The sequence below is a fragment of the Ischnura elegans genome, chromosome 7 (assembly GCF_921293095.1).
Source record: "Ischnura elegans chromosome 7, ioIscEleg1.1, whole genome shotgun sequence".
Classification (NCBI taxonomy): Eukaryota; Metazoa; Arthropoda; class Insecta; order Odonata; family Coenagrionidae; genus Ischnura; species Ischnura elegans.
In genome coordinates this window covers 1,712,024-1,726,024 of record NC_060252.1, presented here as the reverse complement: position 1 = coordinate 1,726,024, position 14,001 = coordinate 1,712,024, and the positions used below count along the sequence as shown (strand labels likewise).

The following is a 14,001-nucleotide window of genomic DNA, read 5'->3' as shown; positions in this document are numbered from 1 at the left end:
TTTTCGTAGGATTCTAGCGATTCTATCGGTGGCCCCGAGATGTATGGAAGTTTAGCGTATGCTAATGGCTTCATCCCCTTCTGGTCGTCAGTTGCTCCCAGTAGGAGGAGTGAAACGTTGAGTAAGGAAATGTTACCTTCGCAGCAATTCCCGAAAACAACCACCAACAATCCTACGATTGGATTGACGCAGCTTTCCGCTCAACTCTCCTATCAGCTAATCTCATCACACCTTTCGTCTCCTTCACATGCTTAATTACTTGTTCACATGAGGACTTTCGTTCCATTCTTGCCATCTATCCACTTGTCTCTCAGTAATGTGTTCATAAGGCCACCATGTCTCAAGATGTGGACTATAGAGTTGTTCCGTGTTCTTATTAAGGTTTCATGAGGTTTCTTTTCTCTCCTACTCTTCGTAGGACTTACTAACTCGGTCGATTCATTTGATAATCATCATCACATTTCGGAGGCGTCTAAACTATATTTTTCCGCGACTGTCATTGTCCATGCCTCACTTCCGTATAAGAGCATACTCCAAATGTAGGTTCTTATAAATTGTTTCTTTACTTCTATATTTAAGTTTCCCGCTGTAAGCAGGTCTCTCTTTTGGTGGAATGCTCTCTTCGCGTGGGCTATTCTGCTGATAATTTCTTTCTTGCTTCTCCCGTCACTAGTTATCTTGCTTCCCAAATAACAGAATTCATCCACCTCTATCAGTTTTTGCCTCCCTATTTTAATGTTGGTCTTGACTTCTTCTCTTCTGCTGCATACTAAGATCTTGGTTTTCTTCGTGGTTATTTTCAGTTGATATTTACCCATTACCCTACCCATATTAACAAGAATATTTTTCAAATCCTTCTCTGTGTCTGCTGTAATGGCTATGTCATCGGCAAATCTTAGCATGCTAATTTTTTCTCCATGGATATTCACTCCCAGTGCCTTTTCTTTGATTTCATTAATTCCTTTCTCAATGTAAACGTTGAAAATTACGGGTGACAATGTACAGCTTTGTCGCACTCCTTCCCTAATTCTTGCTTCTTCAGAGCAAGAATTAGGGATTCTCCCTTTCTTTTCATTTCTCCCTTTCTTTTCATTTCTCCCTTTCTTTTCATTTCTCCCTTTCTTTTCATTTCTCCCTTTCTTTTCATTTCTCCCTTTCTTTTCATTTCTCCCTTTCTTTTCATTTCAATTCTCCCTTGATTTTATCACCGCTGCTTTTATGTATAAACTATGGATGATTATTCTGTCATTGTAAAGAACCCCAATTTCTTTCAGGATTCCAAGCATTGTCTTCCAATCCAAATTGTCAAATGCCTTCTCTAAGTTCACAAGCGCTACGAACGTTTGCTTGTTTTTTTCTATTATCTTCTCTATGAGCAGTCTAAGAACCGGTATTGCTTCCATTGAGCCTTTGGTTTTATCTGAATACGAATTGGTCCTCATCTAGATACTCTTTTTCTCTTCGTTCTATTCTTCTGCAGATGATAATTGTCATTGTCTTTGACGCATGTGTAGTGAGGCTTATAGCCCTAAAATCTTCATATTTCTGCTCTTTTCCTCAATTGGGAATTGGGATTGGAATGCTTCTTTCGAAGTCCTTTGGTACCTCACCTCTTGAATAAATTTCACTAATTGTTTTGTACGCGTAGTTCAACATCTATTCTCCTGTATTTTAAATTATTTCTGCGGGAACATCGTCAAATCCATTTGCTTTATTTACTCCAGATGCAGGTGTCTCACAGTACATTCAAATTCTATTCTCTAAATTTGTTGTTCCAAGTTATCTACATTTACTTCCTTCTCGTTTTTGATAGGATTCCCTCTTAGACTGTCTCCTTTGTACAAATCTTCAATTTTTCCCTCGGTCTTTGTTTTCAATCATCACTTCTCCGTTTTTGTCCATAAAGGTTTAAAAATAATCATTTTCAAAACCCTATTTCTTCATTTTAATCTTAGTTATTTTTTTTACTAATGACACCCGTTTCCTTAAAGTGGTTCCTCTCTATCCTATATGCGACCTCAACTTTTATATGGAAAAGATTGTACGTCTACAAAGATATTTTTCATCCACGCTTCTCAAGCTTTCCTCGCCTAACAACATATCTCGTTTCTTATTCTCTTGTAACTAATCTTCCCTTCTTTTGTTTTTCGCAGCGTTGTATTTTTTTATTTCTTTAATGAGAACTAAGATTTTCAGCTCTCTTCCACCAATTTATAGGTGAACTCCTTCCCTATTTTTTCTACAGCTTTATAAAGAGCCAGTTGATGCTTAGCCTCCTTCAATTTTTTACCTTCCAAACGATTTTCATGTTTTTCTTCATTATATCATTCTGTAGCTTCCCCTCCAAAAGCCTTTGACAAAAATGGAATAGATAAAGACCAGATGTCAGCGGTAACAAATAAAAAGAAGTCAAAGATATAAAGTAAGCAGCAAAAGAGAGGAGGCTAGGACAAACGTAAAAGTAGGAAAACGTAAGCTCGAACAGTTGAAAGAGTTTTTTTGAAATTTAGAAAGCCGAATTACCAATAATGGACGAAGCGATCTAATTTTTCCAGGTTCCTGTCCTTAACACACTATCGCATTTGATCGGTGTACCCTCTGGAGTAGTCTCCGCCCTGAGATTATTCGAATGGGAAACTAGTTAACTTCGGGAATATTTTACTCGGGAGAACTCCATCATGTAATGATATAAAGTGAGTGGAAATGACTCCTCGGAATGACTATTTGGTGGTTTCCCCTTTTGCTTTTTACATCGAAACACTGGTTTCATATGGTCTCCATGTACATATCCAGATGCTTTTTAATATTAGTTATTTTTATTTCAACTTTTAATTTGCATTGTTTTCACATTGATTATATTGATGCCTGATCGCCCAACCATCAGTCCTTTGCATCGTGACGTCGACTTGCACACCACTCAAATGGTAAGTTAAAGTACGGAATTTGCGTATAAATGATCTTCACAACAGCACAGATACGATAATGGAGACTGCATCTTTTTCCGCGCATGAAATACTCGTTCTACATCACGGGCGGCGGTACCAAACACGGATCTCTCCGCGTCATTTTGCGTGGTATTTCCTTAGATGAAGCATTTTCCTCTGCCATAGGGAATTTGTCAAAATAACCATTCTTTTACTTCAAGAAAATTCAATGGAATAGGGCAAATTCGTACGTTTCAGCGCAATTAAAATTTCGTAGATTTTAATAATTAATTAGAAATTAACGACTCATCCGATGAGTGCAAGATTGCAATTTATCATTTTTGACTGAAACGCTTTTTATTGCAGTTTCCCTAAAGTGAGCGAGCACTCAATTGCGTGACTTATGAGAGATGATAAGAGCGCTCTGATTGGTTCTTTTGCCCTCCAATCGCTGCTCATGCATCCTCTCGCTCTGCGAAGTCCCGCGACTTCGGTTATTCAGTTTTTTCTTAATGGTTGTATTTCTTCATTGAAATAACTCACTCTTAGCCTAGGAAGCGGACTTGGTCGATTATCACCTCATCAACCCTCTATCTCTCTCTCTTCTTATTCATGTAGGAGCTGATCACAACGCTGTACATTGGTTTCCTGGGCCTCATCTTCTCCAGCTACTTCGTCTATTTAGCTGAGAAAGACGCGTTGGGGCCCGACGGCAAGACTGACTTCGCCAGCTACGCGGATGCACTCTGGTGGGGCGTGGTAAGTACTACTCATCACGTGCACCCAACATTTATCTGAGATGACTTGCCCATCGAAAAATCATCCCAACAATCCAAAACGTTATGGTATCGGTTGTGTTGAGTGGGGTGAGGTGTATTGTAATATCGCTTTCAGATCCAGCGCCCGGAACTTTGGTTTCCGACCGATTAAGACGGACAGCAGTGGCGCCATAATAAGGAGCGTGGTAGGAAGGGTCAGCTACATTTCTACCAAACTGCGTATTATGACGTCACAGTCGCCCTTTTGTGTAAGATTCTGTAAGTCTTCTCCGGCGATTTTAAATGGTTTCGGGGGAACCAAAGCGGGGAACAGGTCCAAATATTCAATAAACGGATCTTCATTCCAACCAACTCGATCCTGCTGCTTAGCTACGACCACCATCAGCCAACGTCCGTGGAGGAGTCCTTCCCAATCATCTCTGTAGACACGAGCGTTGATGCTGATGACTGCGTTTCGAGGCGGATCACTGCATTTTCATTAAATTTGTGAAATGCTGCGCTTACAACCACATCCCCTGAAAACTCCGTCCATCGTCTGTTGGAATACACCCACCAGGATAAGCGGTATGTGCGTGATTAATAAATTGTGGACTTTTAAGATAAATGGTGAGTTATACGGCTTTCTGAGAGATCTTTTTGTTAATACTTACACTATTCTATTAGTAATATCAATCCAATTGAGTAAAATGGATTAAAATTAAAAATTACTCTGAGCTCTGGGGAGGGAGTTTATCCCCCAAACCCCCCTTGCTTCACCACTGGCCGTATTAAATACATTGCCTAAGTGTCTAGGGAGGGGGGGCACATTCCCCTGTGCTTCCCCCATCCTAAATCTGCCTATCCTGAGTTAACATCGCATTTTCAGGCTTCGATAAACCAACAATCACACTTTTAATTAACCAGAAAACTTGAGATATTTCACGTTAAAAGCATCAACCACCACTAATGTTGCCTCTTTATCATTTAATTCTACTGGGACTCAGTAGGTACGGAAAATGTAACGGTAAAATTCACTCTGTGATGAAAAAATGCCGAAGCAAATGTGAGCTTAATAGCTACCTACATCAGTATGCAGGAGTACAGTTTGCCGGGCAAAACGTACGCCAGTAACTGTTCCATGACTAATGAGCTTAATGTGACTAATCAGGTTCAAACCAGACCCATCTTAGATTGATTAGGTTGATAACTATGGCAACTACATGAAGTTCATTAAAATGGTGAACAATCCTAATACAATTCTGCAGGTGCCAGAGAGAGAAACACCCATTTCCGTCCATATGCTGAGTCATTGCCTTCGGAAAGAGAGAAGGCATCGTCAACAAGCCAATGCCCTTACTACCCAGCAACAAATCTTGATCCACTATTAGCAGCCTATATTACGGACCTTAAGAACTACAACGAGTACAGGTCTAGGATGGAAACCTTGACTCTGGAAAAAGCTGCGTTGGAGCGATACAGTGCGGAGGCTAATCTTCATCACAACAAGTTACAGGTGGATGTCCTACGGATTGAAAAGAAGAATGCAGAGCTACAGAATCAGATCCTGACACTTAAGAGAGAGCAACTCGAGCAGAAGATAGCTCAGCAAAAGGAAATGCATCTCATGGAGCTAAATATGAAAAACCTAAAGATGCGAATGGTGAGTTATTTCACGCTCAGGCTTTGTTATTCTAGGAAAAATATGGTGTGGTGTTGTGGTGGTTGTTAGAAAAGGCCCATCTTGAGGTATTTGGGGAGAACTGGCCTAACCAGTACTTTGCCCTGGGGTCCAGCCAGTCACTATATATTAAAATAGGCAGATAGAACCTCATGGACATATTGCACTGAACAGGAAATATTTATTAGTTTAGAATTTTTTAGCACTTTCACTTATATCACACATTATATTTTGGATCTTTTCAAATATGATAGATTTGATTTTCTTTTACTATTATGGCGTGGAACTGTTGGAAATTTATTCACGAACCTCACATAATTGAAATAAGGCTCTGCTAGCTTTATCTATATGATTTAAACTATCATATTTCTATATTGGAAACAAGAAAAATAAACAGTGGGTGCTTGGGCAATAAAGTTTTCTCTAATAGTTGACAATAAGTAGATATCATTTACAAGCCTATCAATGTGGACATTCACTTAGACCCCAAATTGCCATTTATGAAAAGAAATTGGTAGTCTGAAGAGAAATATATGTTAGAATACGAAAAATAGCCTCCTCATCCAGCTATTCTCTCGTAACTATGATTCAAGAGAATAAAAAAGTTGCTGCTCATTTTTCATGAGTTGGTGACATTGTTGGAGCAGTACTAGTTCACAAGGGCGGATCCAGAATTTTTTTCTGGAGGGGTCACAAGTGTCTGATGGGCAAACTGTCTCCTAAAATTTGGGAGTAAAAGCAACATATTACAATTACTGTACGAAATATGCTTTTTATTTTAATATAAAAATTATTAATATGGAATATATGTCAGTTATTAATATTTGTCAAATATCACAGCGTACACTTAACCACACATGAATGCTACTCAAGTTGCACGTGAATAAATGCAACATAGGCGCGATGACTGGACTTTTATGATGTTTAATCAGCAAATTTGTCTTTTCGATGTTAATATTCGTAAATTTGTCTTTTCGATGTTAAAATTCGTAAATTTAGTCACGAGCTCTGCTGAAATGCTCTGCCGACTCTTACTGCTAATTGACTGAGACTTAAACTAGACCATCGAGGACAAGCTATTCCACCGCCCCCGCCAGCCCATTTTCGCACGCTTCCGTCTAAAAGGCGCAAAAATCGGCGAGTTCGACGATTGGAATGTAGAAGCATTTCTTTACTTTCTTCCTGAGAATGTTTTTTTCAGGCTGTGACCTTGACTACGGTTATTATAAACGCTACCAAAGATCGTTAGCGATCTATACGATGATGACATTTTGTTTTTTGCCTTGTATATCAGAAGGTGCTAGGCTCAATGGAATAGACCCGAATGTGTAAGGTAGACTGAGGTACGTTTACACATGGGGTAGATTTACGCGGTGCGCTTTACCTAACCGAGTTAAAACTATAGCGCGCCATAAGCCATAACATATTAATGCTCTTCCTTAGGGCCTATTCACGAGATTGTTACGTCAATCAAGCATCGGTCTAGCGTTATGTAAGCTTGTCCCAAGAACGGGCAAGTTAAGTCTCCCAACGTATATAGAATAAATAAAAATCTCTTTCTAACAAGCCATTGTATTACTTATTCTTGCAGTTTTCTGGAGTGCACATTTTTTACTAATATTTTTACAATAATTCAAAAATTATTAAAATCAGTACAACCGTTCTTGATTTATAAATGGCGTTTTGAAACCGTTCATTGATTATCAGGTGGTACGAAGTTCACCGAGGGTGAGATAGTTTAGTATATATCTTATTCCTTAATTAATTTTTTTCAACACATTATTAAAACTGTTCCGCATTTTTTCAAATAACCGTGTTTCACCGCACTTTGTCGTCATCTACTGATAATGTATAGTGAAAAAAGAAAAAAAAGGCTGCATAATGCTATAAACTATAATTGTAAGTGCTATAAAATTAAAATGAAAGTGCTATTTACACGTATCTCTAGTTATTAGAGATGCTTCTGGTTTATTTTGAGGTTGGGTCAATTTTTTAATATCTTTTCCGACTTTCCAACGCATATTTATCATCTTCATTGACTTCCCACGTCATAAGTATAAGCACCCGAGTTTGACGCAATATTGTGAAGTAATGGTTCGTCTAATTAAAAAAAGTAATACTCATCTAAGTGGAGGACACTTGTATTTCAACAATTAAAGGAATAACTGCATAGATTGTTACGGAGTCATGACCCCTGTGATACCCCCTACCCCTAAATCTCACTAGAAAAAGTTGCAGAACCAAGAAAGGAAAGGAAATGGAAAAAATGTCTACTAGAATACCTAAAATAAAGAAGAAATGTACTCTACCGTTTCCATGCGGTTTTTTGCGGAAATGGGTGAAAAGTGTTATTTATGAGTGTTGTAAACGTTGAGATTAAACTTAAAGTTGATTATGAGTGAAATATACGGAATTTTATGGGCTGAGAGGAAGATCACTATAATTTATTGCTATAATAATCAATGAAATAATTAATGAGATCTGCTTCTTCAATAAAAAATAATACAGATAATTGAAGAATGAGTCGGAGTTCTTAAATCTCATTGTTCAATATGATGTTAATTTATTCTCTTCCTTTTGTTTTGGAAGTCCCCTCCACTACCACGACCGGTACCTCTAACACGACCACCTCCTCATACCCTCACCAACACAGCAAGCTCCTCCTGCTCATTTGGAAGAGTTTCTTTTCTTTTTCGTTATGAAATATATGATAATGTATCTAATTTATCAAATATCTGATATTTTGTCTATCCATTTGTTAAGGAGTTGAAGGAGAGGGTGAAGTATCAGATGGAAAGGATTAGTACCTGATACGGAGAGATTTTGTTGACCCTAATTAATTATGATGGGGGGAGAAAATATACTATCCCCGGGTGTGCATGATAATTGAAGGAAGAGTATGTATTTAAAATTTGAACGGGGATGAAAAGTTTTATGTACGTAAATTATTAAAAAAAATAACAAATGGAAAGAAAAATGTATTTATTTATTCCTAAATTTATTTACGCAGAACAATAACCCTTAAATATATTATTAATATATTTTATTGAAAAAATAACAAGTGGAATGAAAAATGTATTTATTTATTTGTAAATTTATTTACGCAGAACAATAACCCTTAAATATATTAGAAGTTGTATTAGAATGATGGGGGTGACCTTAGGTATACCGGGAACAACTAGCTCGTTTAGACGGTGGAATCAAAATTAATCGAATCATGCAAATGCAAGTCAATGCATTTTTCTGCACGGGAATTAAAACATTTTTTCAGTTATAGGATTGTATTTAGCTATCAATTTAGCTTTTTTCCTGTAATAAATATCAATAGTGTAACAATCTAATTAGAGGTACCTAAGTATCCTGACCCTGAATCATACAGGGTTTCATAAAGTTTAGATAATAATTTATAAAGGTAATTAAAATTAACCTAAATTCCTATTTGTATCATATTTTTATGACTTTAACTAAAGAAGATATGAAAGGTTAAATATGCTTCACCAGACTACAGAGAATTTTAAGTCCAAATATAATTTTTATGTTAATTTTTGAAGGGCTTTCGGAGCCATTTTGAAAAAAACAAATTATTAATTCATGTATAACGTTGCAGGAGCAACAATATTTGTCAGAAACATCGAAAGGTTAACTCCTTTAATAAGGGAGCAAGACACCCCTGACCCTGACCCCATGAGGGTCTGAGAAATTTTGAGTTTTATATTCGAAGGGTAGTTAAATATTATCACCTATACCGTTTACAGTTTGCATTTATCACTTCAAATAAGAAAGATACTAAAATATTTATGTTCCCTCAGGCGAGAGAAATTTTTGAAACCGATCTTTGGACACTTTTGGGGGTAATTATGAAACATTTAATCAGTGCTTCGTATATAGAGTTGAAAGATGAACAAGTTATTTAGTAACTGTTATAACCCTAACACGGAAAATAAGGGTACTTGAGTACCCTGAAACAAAACCCTTAAGGGTCACAGAGAATTTGATTGCTGCATCTTATGTACATTGAAAAACGAAGAAACTTTTTCTGATAAACTATACACGATTCCTTCAAATAACGGAGTTATTAAAGATTTTCTTGCAAAGCTACCTGCTGCTAACCTATATTCTCCTAATACCATCACTCATAAATTAGCCCACCAAATCTAAACTACTTGCTTTGTCAAAATTTTTTCAACGGAATCGTTTCTATATTTATGCCCCCCGAATTTTTGGGTGAAAATGAGAGTACCAGGACCAGGATTTTTCCGTACCCTAAATACCCTTAAATACCCTGAAAAGGGTTTTTGCGAGAAAAATATTACGGATTAATGCTAGTTGTGTGAACGTTCCTCGTACGGATTTTTGAGGCTCTCCGATCAATATTATTGGTTTAAATGACCTTGCATTTCCAGGGACTTATATTGAATGTAGCCAAAAATAATATGGATTTAGGTTGGTACTCACCAATTCACTGTCTGAGTTGGTGGTCCTGATTTCTGACGACTTCTTATATCGACGATAGCTATGCTGGTCCTGAGGAAGGTTCTCGAATTTTTTACCGTCTTCTTTAAGTGAAGATTGCTGTGCTGGCTCTGAGGGTGGTCCTCCTAATTTGACTGACTTCTTTAGGTCAAGATGTCTATGCTGACTGCTTGAAGGAAGAGAATGAGTCTGCTCCGATCGAGTCGCGTTTTTATATCCTCAGAGGGGGACAAGCATAACTGACTTGAACTGGTTACGCTCCCACGGATCACGTCAGAGTCATTCCCACGCTCGAGTCTTGAGTTGATAAACTCGAAGCGTTGGGACCGGATGCATGTGGAGCGTGATAAGGGAGTTCGAGTCGGTGGGACAGGAAGCATGTGGAGCGTGAGAAGAGATCTGGAGAGTTATAACTGGGTGGAATCGCCATTTCTACACTACTAATATATAAAATTTAATGTCTCGATTGTAACACTTGCTATATAGGACAAACATCACAATATTTAAAAAATACGATTTCACTACACATATCAACAGTAAAAGGTGGTATAACACTGTGTGCTCTTGCTAGCCACAGCATAAGCAATGGCCATGCTTTTGATTTTGACAACGCCGAAATTTTAGATAATGAGATTATATTGAAAAAAAGACTTTTCAAAGAAATGGTTTTCACATAAAAAAAGCAGTTGTAATAAAAAACAGACATTGATAACCTCAGTAAAATTTATTTTTATTTAATCAATCAAAATTAATGGTAACTAGGTGTGGCAATAACTTAGTAACACAACATCAATAAATATGTACAAAGTTAAGAGGCATGTCAAAATTGTGACGGTTGCGGCCGTCCCAACCCTGGCCTTTACTCCCTCGTCACCGTCCTCACCCGTTTTCCATCCTCCTCCTCCCCTTTTGCCTACCCAAGTATGCAAGGTGGAGTGGATGAGTGAGTCGGTGTGAGTGGAGGTCAGCCCCGTTGAATGGCCCAAGGTTTCCCCCGATTTTTTTGGCAGCAGATGTGGATTTTTTGGAGCCTCTAAGGGCTTTTCTGTAACTTTCCGCCCTTACGGGCTTTTAGTTACCGGTGCTGGGTATGTGCACTATTCCAGTGCTAGCATTACTGCTTAGGACGGTGTTCAGCCAGTCCTGTTGATGATATTGGTCTTTTGTAATTGTCCCACCATTGCGGGGTATCTGCGGCTAAATCGGCTATATGCCGTTGTTTGCTCTTCTCGACGCTGCTGTAGAAATTCCTAGCTGCAATTTGTAGTCGTTCCTTCAGCGATGGCTCTCCTGTTAGTTCTTGAAGGACTTCGTTTCCGGCCCATTTCGGCGTCCTTGTGATCATCCTCTGAATTTTCCGCAGACGGAGTTGGAGTTGTCTGAGGGGGCCATTGAAGCTGACTCCCGACCATATTGGTGATGCGTACAGGAGCTTAGGAATGATGATCTGTTTGTATAGCCGGAGCCGGTCGTGGACTGTTATGTCCATTGATGTCAGTAATGGATGGAGCCTGCTGACATCGGCTGTTGCTCTTCTGCGTAGTTTTTGGTGATGCTCTTTGTATGTTAGAAATTCATCTAACTCTATGCCTAGATAGGTGGTAGTTTTAGCCCATTGGATGTTTTGTCCCCTGAGTCTCAGTTCAGGGGCCGGTGCTTTCCGTTTTCTTTTCCGGAAGATCACTGCTTGTGTTTTTGTAGGATTCAGTTCCGTGCGCCATTTTGTGCACCATTCTGCAGCTTTGTTTAATGTGCTTTGCAACCTGTTTGTTGCTCCTTTGGCGGTGAAGGAGCGACAGAGTAATGCAGTATCATCCGCGAAGAGGCTGACTTTCGTATTCCACCCAAAGTCTCGTGGAAAGTCGGCCGTGTATATGGAATAAAGATGCGGCGCGATTACCGAACCTTGCGGGACTCCTGCTGTTATGCGGCGTTCGGTTGATGTGAGGCCTTTCCACACGACTCGGAATGTTCCTCCTTGCAAGAAGCTGGTGAGGATTTTTCTTTGCCATAGAGGAAATCGGAGTTGATGAAGTTTCCAAATAAGGCCATCGTGCCAAACTCGGTCAAAAGCTTTAGCGACATCTAAAAAAGCGGCGGCGCAACAGGCATTTTTGTTGAAGGAGTCGGTGATGAAGGACGTTGTAAGCAGTAGGGCGTGAAGCGTGGAGTGTTCTTGGCGGAATCCGAATTGGAAGTCAGGTAGGATTTTTTCTGCAGCTATGAATCGGAGGATATGCTGCAGTATAATTCGTTCTAGCAGTTTCCCCAATGTATCAAGCAGTGATATAGGGCGGAATTTTTCAATCTTAGTTGGGGTTTTCCCCGGTTTTGGGAGGCAGATTATTTTGGCTCTTTTCCATTGTTGTGGAAAGTATCCAATTTTCAGACATGCGGTGAATATTATTGATAGGAATAATCCTGCTCCAAGCGGTAGCTGTTTTAGGAGCTCATTTTTAATGCCATCCGGGCCTGGGGCTTTTCGCGATGGTAATGCTTTTACTGCGGAGATGATTGTCTCTCTGGTTACGTCTGGAGTTGTTTCTTCTTTCGGTGGTTTGTGGGGTGTTGCGGCTTCGAGAGCTTGCAGGTTAGCAGTGTGCTTGGTGGCAGGATCCTATTTTTTTGTGTGCGTATGTGTTGCGTGTGCATCGGAACCCCCTCACTCCCCGATGGGAGTGTATAAAAGCCGAACGAAAAGAGAGAGAATTGTAAATCGTGTTGCTGACTGTGCACTACGAGAAAAAGTGAGGCGAAAGGCAGCGATCGGCGTAAAAGACGGGAAGCCAAGTCGGAGGATCCACTCTGAAATCCGAAGGTGGTCGCCAAGGAGGTTCCAGGGGCAGCCAGGCCGCGCACATTGCCGTCTCCGAGAAAATAGGAGGCCGCACAGAAATAGACGAGCCTGCGTCATCCCCGAACCACGGCACCAAGGAACGGAGTCATCCGGTGGTCATCCAGGTCACGTTAAGTTACATTGCCCTGACCCCAGTGATACCACCCCTGTGTCCGTGTACTTGTCCCCGTATGCAGCAATACGCCACTGTTAAGGCACCTTGTGAAATTCATCGACGCCTCAGTGATTTTTCTCATGATTCTCAAACTTAGTCAGCAACGGAACTTAAATGTGCAATTGGAACATACTTTATTACTTCCCAGATATTAAAAAGAGTAACGAAGTCTAATAATTGAAACGAGTCCGCTTAACGGCATATATTTTTGACTTTTGTTAAATATTTTTTATTATTATTATTTCATGGTAATTTCAAATGCCACGTGCATAAATCATTTGTTATTTCATCCATTAATCAATAACCCAATCATTTTCACTCATCTGGTTAAATATTTCATGTAAGATGTTTCTTATTTTTGAATATATTCGTGTGAATGCTGAATGAAAGGGCCCTCGCATTTCTTTGGGTAATCCTACGAAACCTATTTTCCTTCAGCTGCCGCCGATTCGTCACGCGCCTTACCCCAATTTAGATCTCTTCACCACGAAATAAGCTGCGAACAGGAATCCCCCGCATTTATTGTAATGCTAAATTAAATCTTTCGATAAATCGTCCTGACTGGCAACGTAAGGAGGTTTATCATTTATGGGTGGTTTTCGCGGTTTTTCATCCGGGCAACCGACGTTGAACCATTACAATATATGTGTATACTTTAAATTATATTACTGTATAAAAAATGCGATCGTAACATTTTTATGTAAAAATATTGTACATCGTTGTCATCTTTGTATTTTATATTGTTCATGTTTTCTCTTTCATAGCCCTGGGGATGATTTTTAATAAATCGAAACGTTGGCTATAACTTGGTTTACATTGACCTTAACTCCAAGAAATATCATAAAAAGTTATTAAACAAGGTCAAGAATATAAGAGGAACAGTAATAATAATACTAATGAAGGCAATCTTTTCTCGTGACTCCAGCGCCATGTAAACTTGTTGATAACCCACTCTTAGATCGAGTGTCGAGAAATATCTACACCCCTTAAATATTCCAGGGTTTCCGTGATGTTTTAAGTGGGTACACACCCGGTTTATTAATTGCATTTAAAGCACGGTATTCTATGTAGAACCGGTACTTAGGCTTTCCGTCCTCGGATTTCTTTGGCACGATCACAACGGGTGCGGCCCATGGGCTGTGACTAGGCGATATTAT

At 39.2% G+C, this 14,001-nt stretch overlaps 1 protein-coding gene across 2 annotated transcripts in view; it reads left to right on the top strand.

Annotated features, from left to right (window-relative positions):
- LOC124162349 (potassium voltage-gated channel subfamily KQT member 1-like) overlaps positions 1 to 14,001 on the top strand; it is a 377,689-nt gene that overhangs the window by 178,354 nt on the left and 185,334 nt on the right. For both annotated transcript variants that reach the window (XM_046538857.1, XM_046538855.1), the window contains exon 5: positions 3,543 to 3,683. In XM_046538857.1, the coding sequence (XP_046394813.1) occupies positions 3,543 to 3,683 (141 nt within the window). The remainder of the gene's footprint in view (positions 1 to 3,542; positions 3,684 to 14,001) is intronic.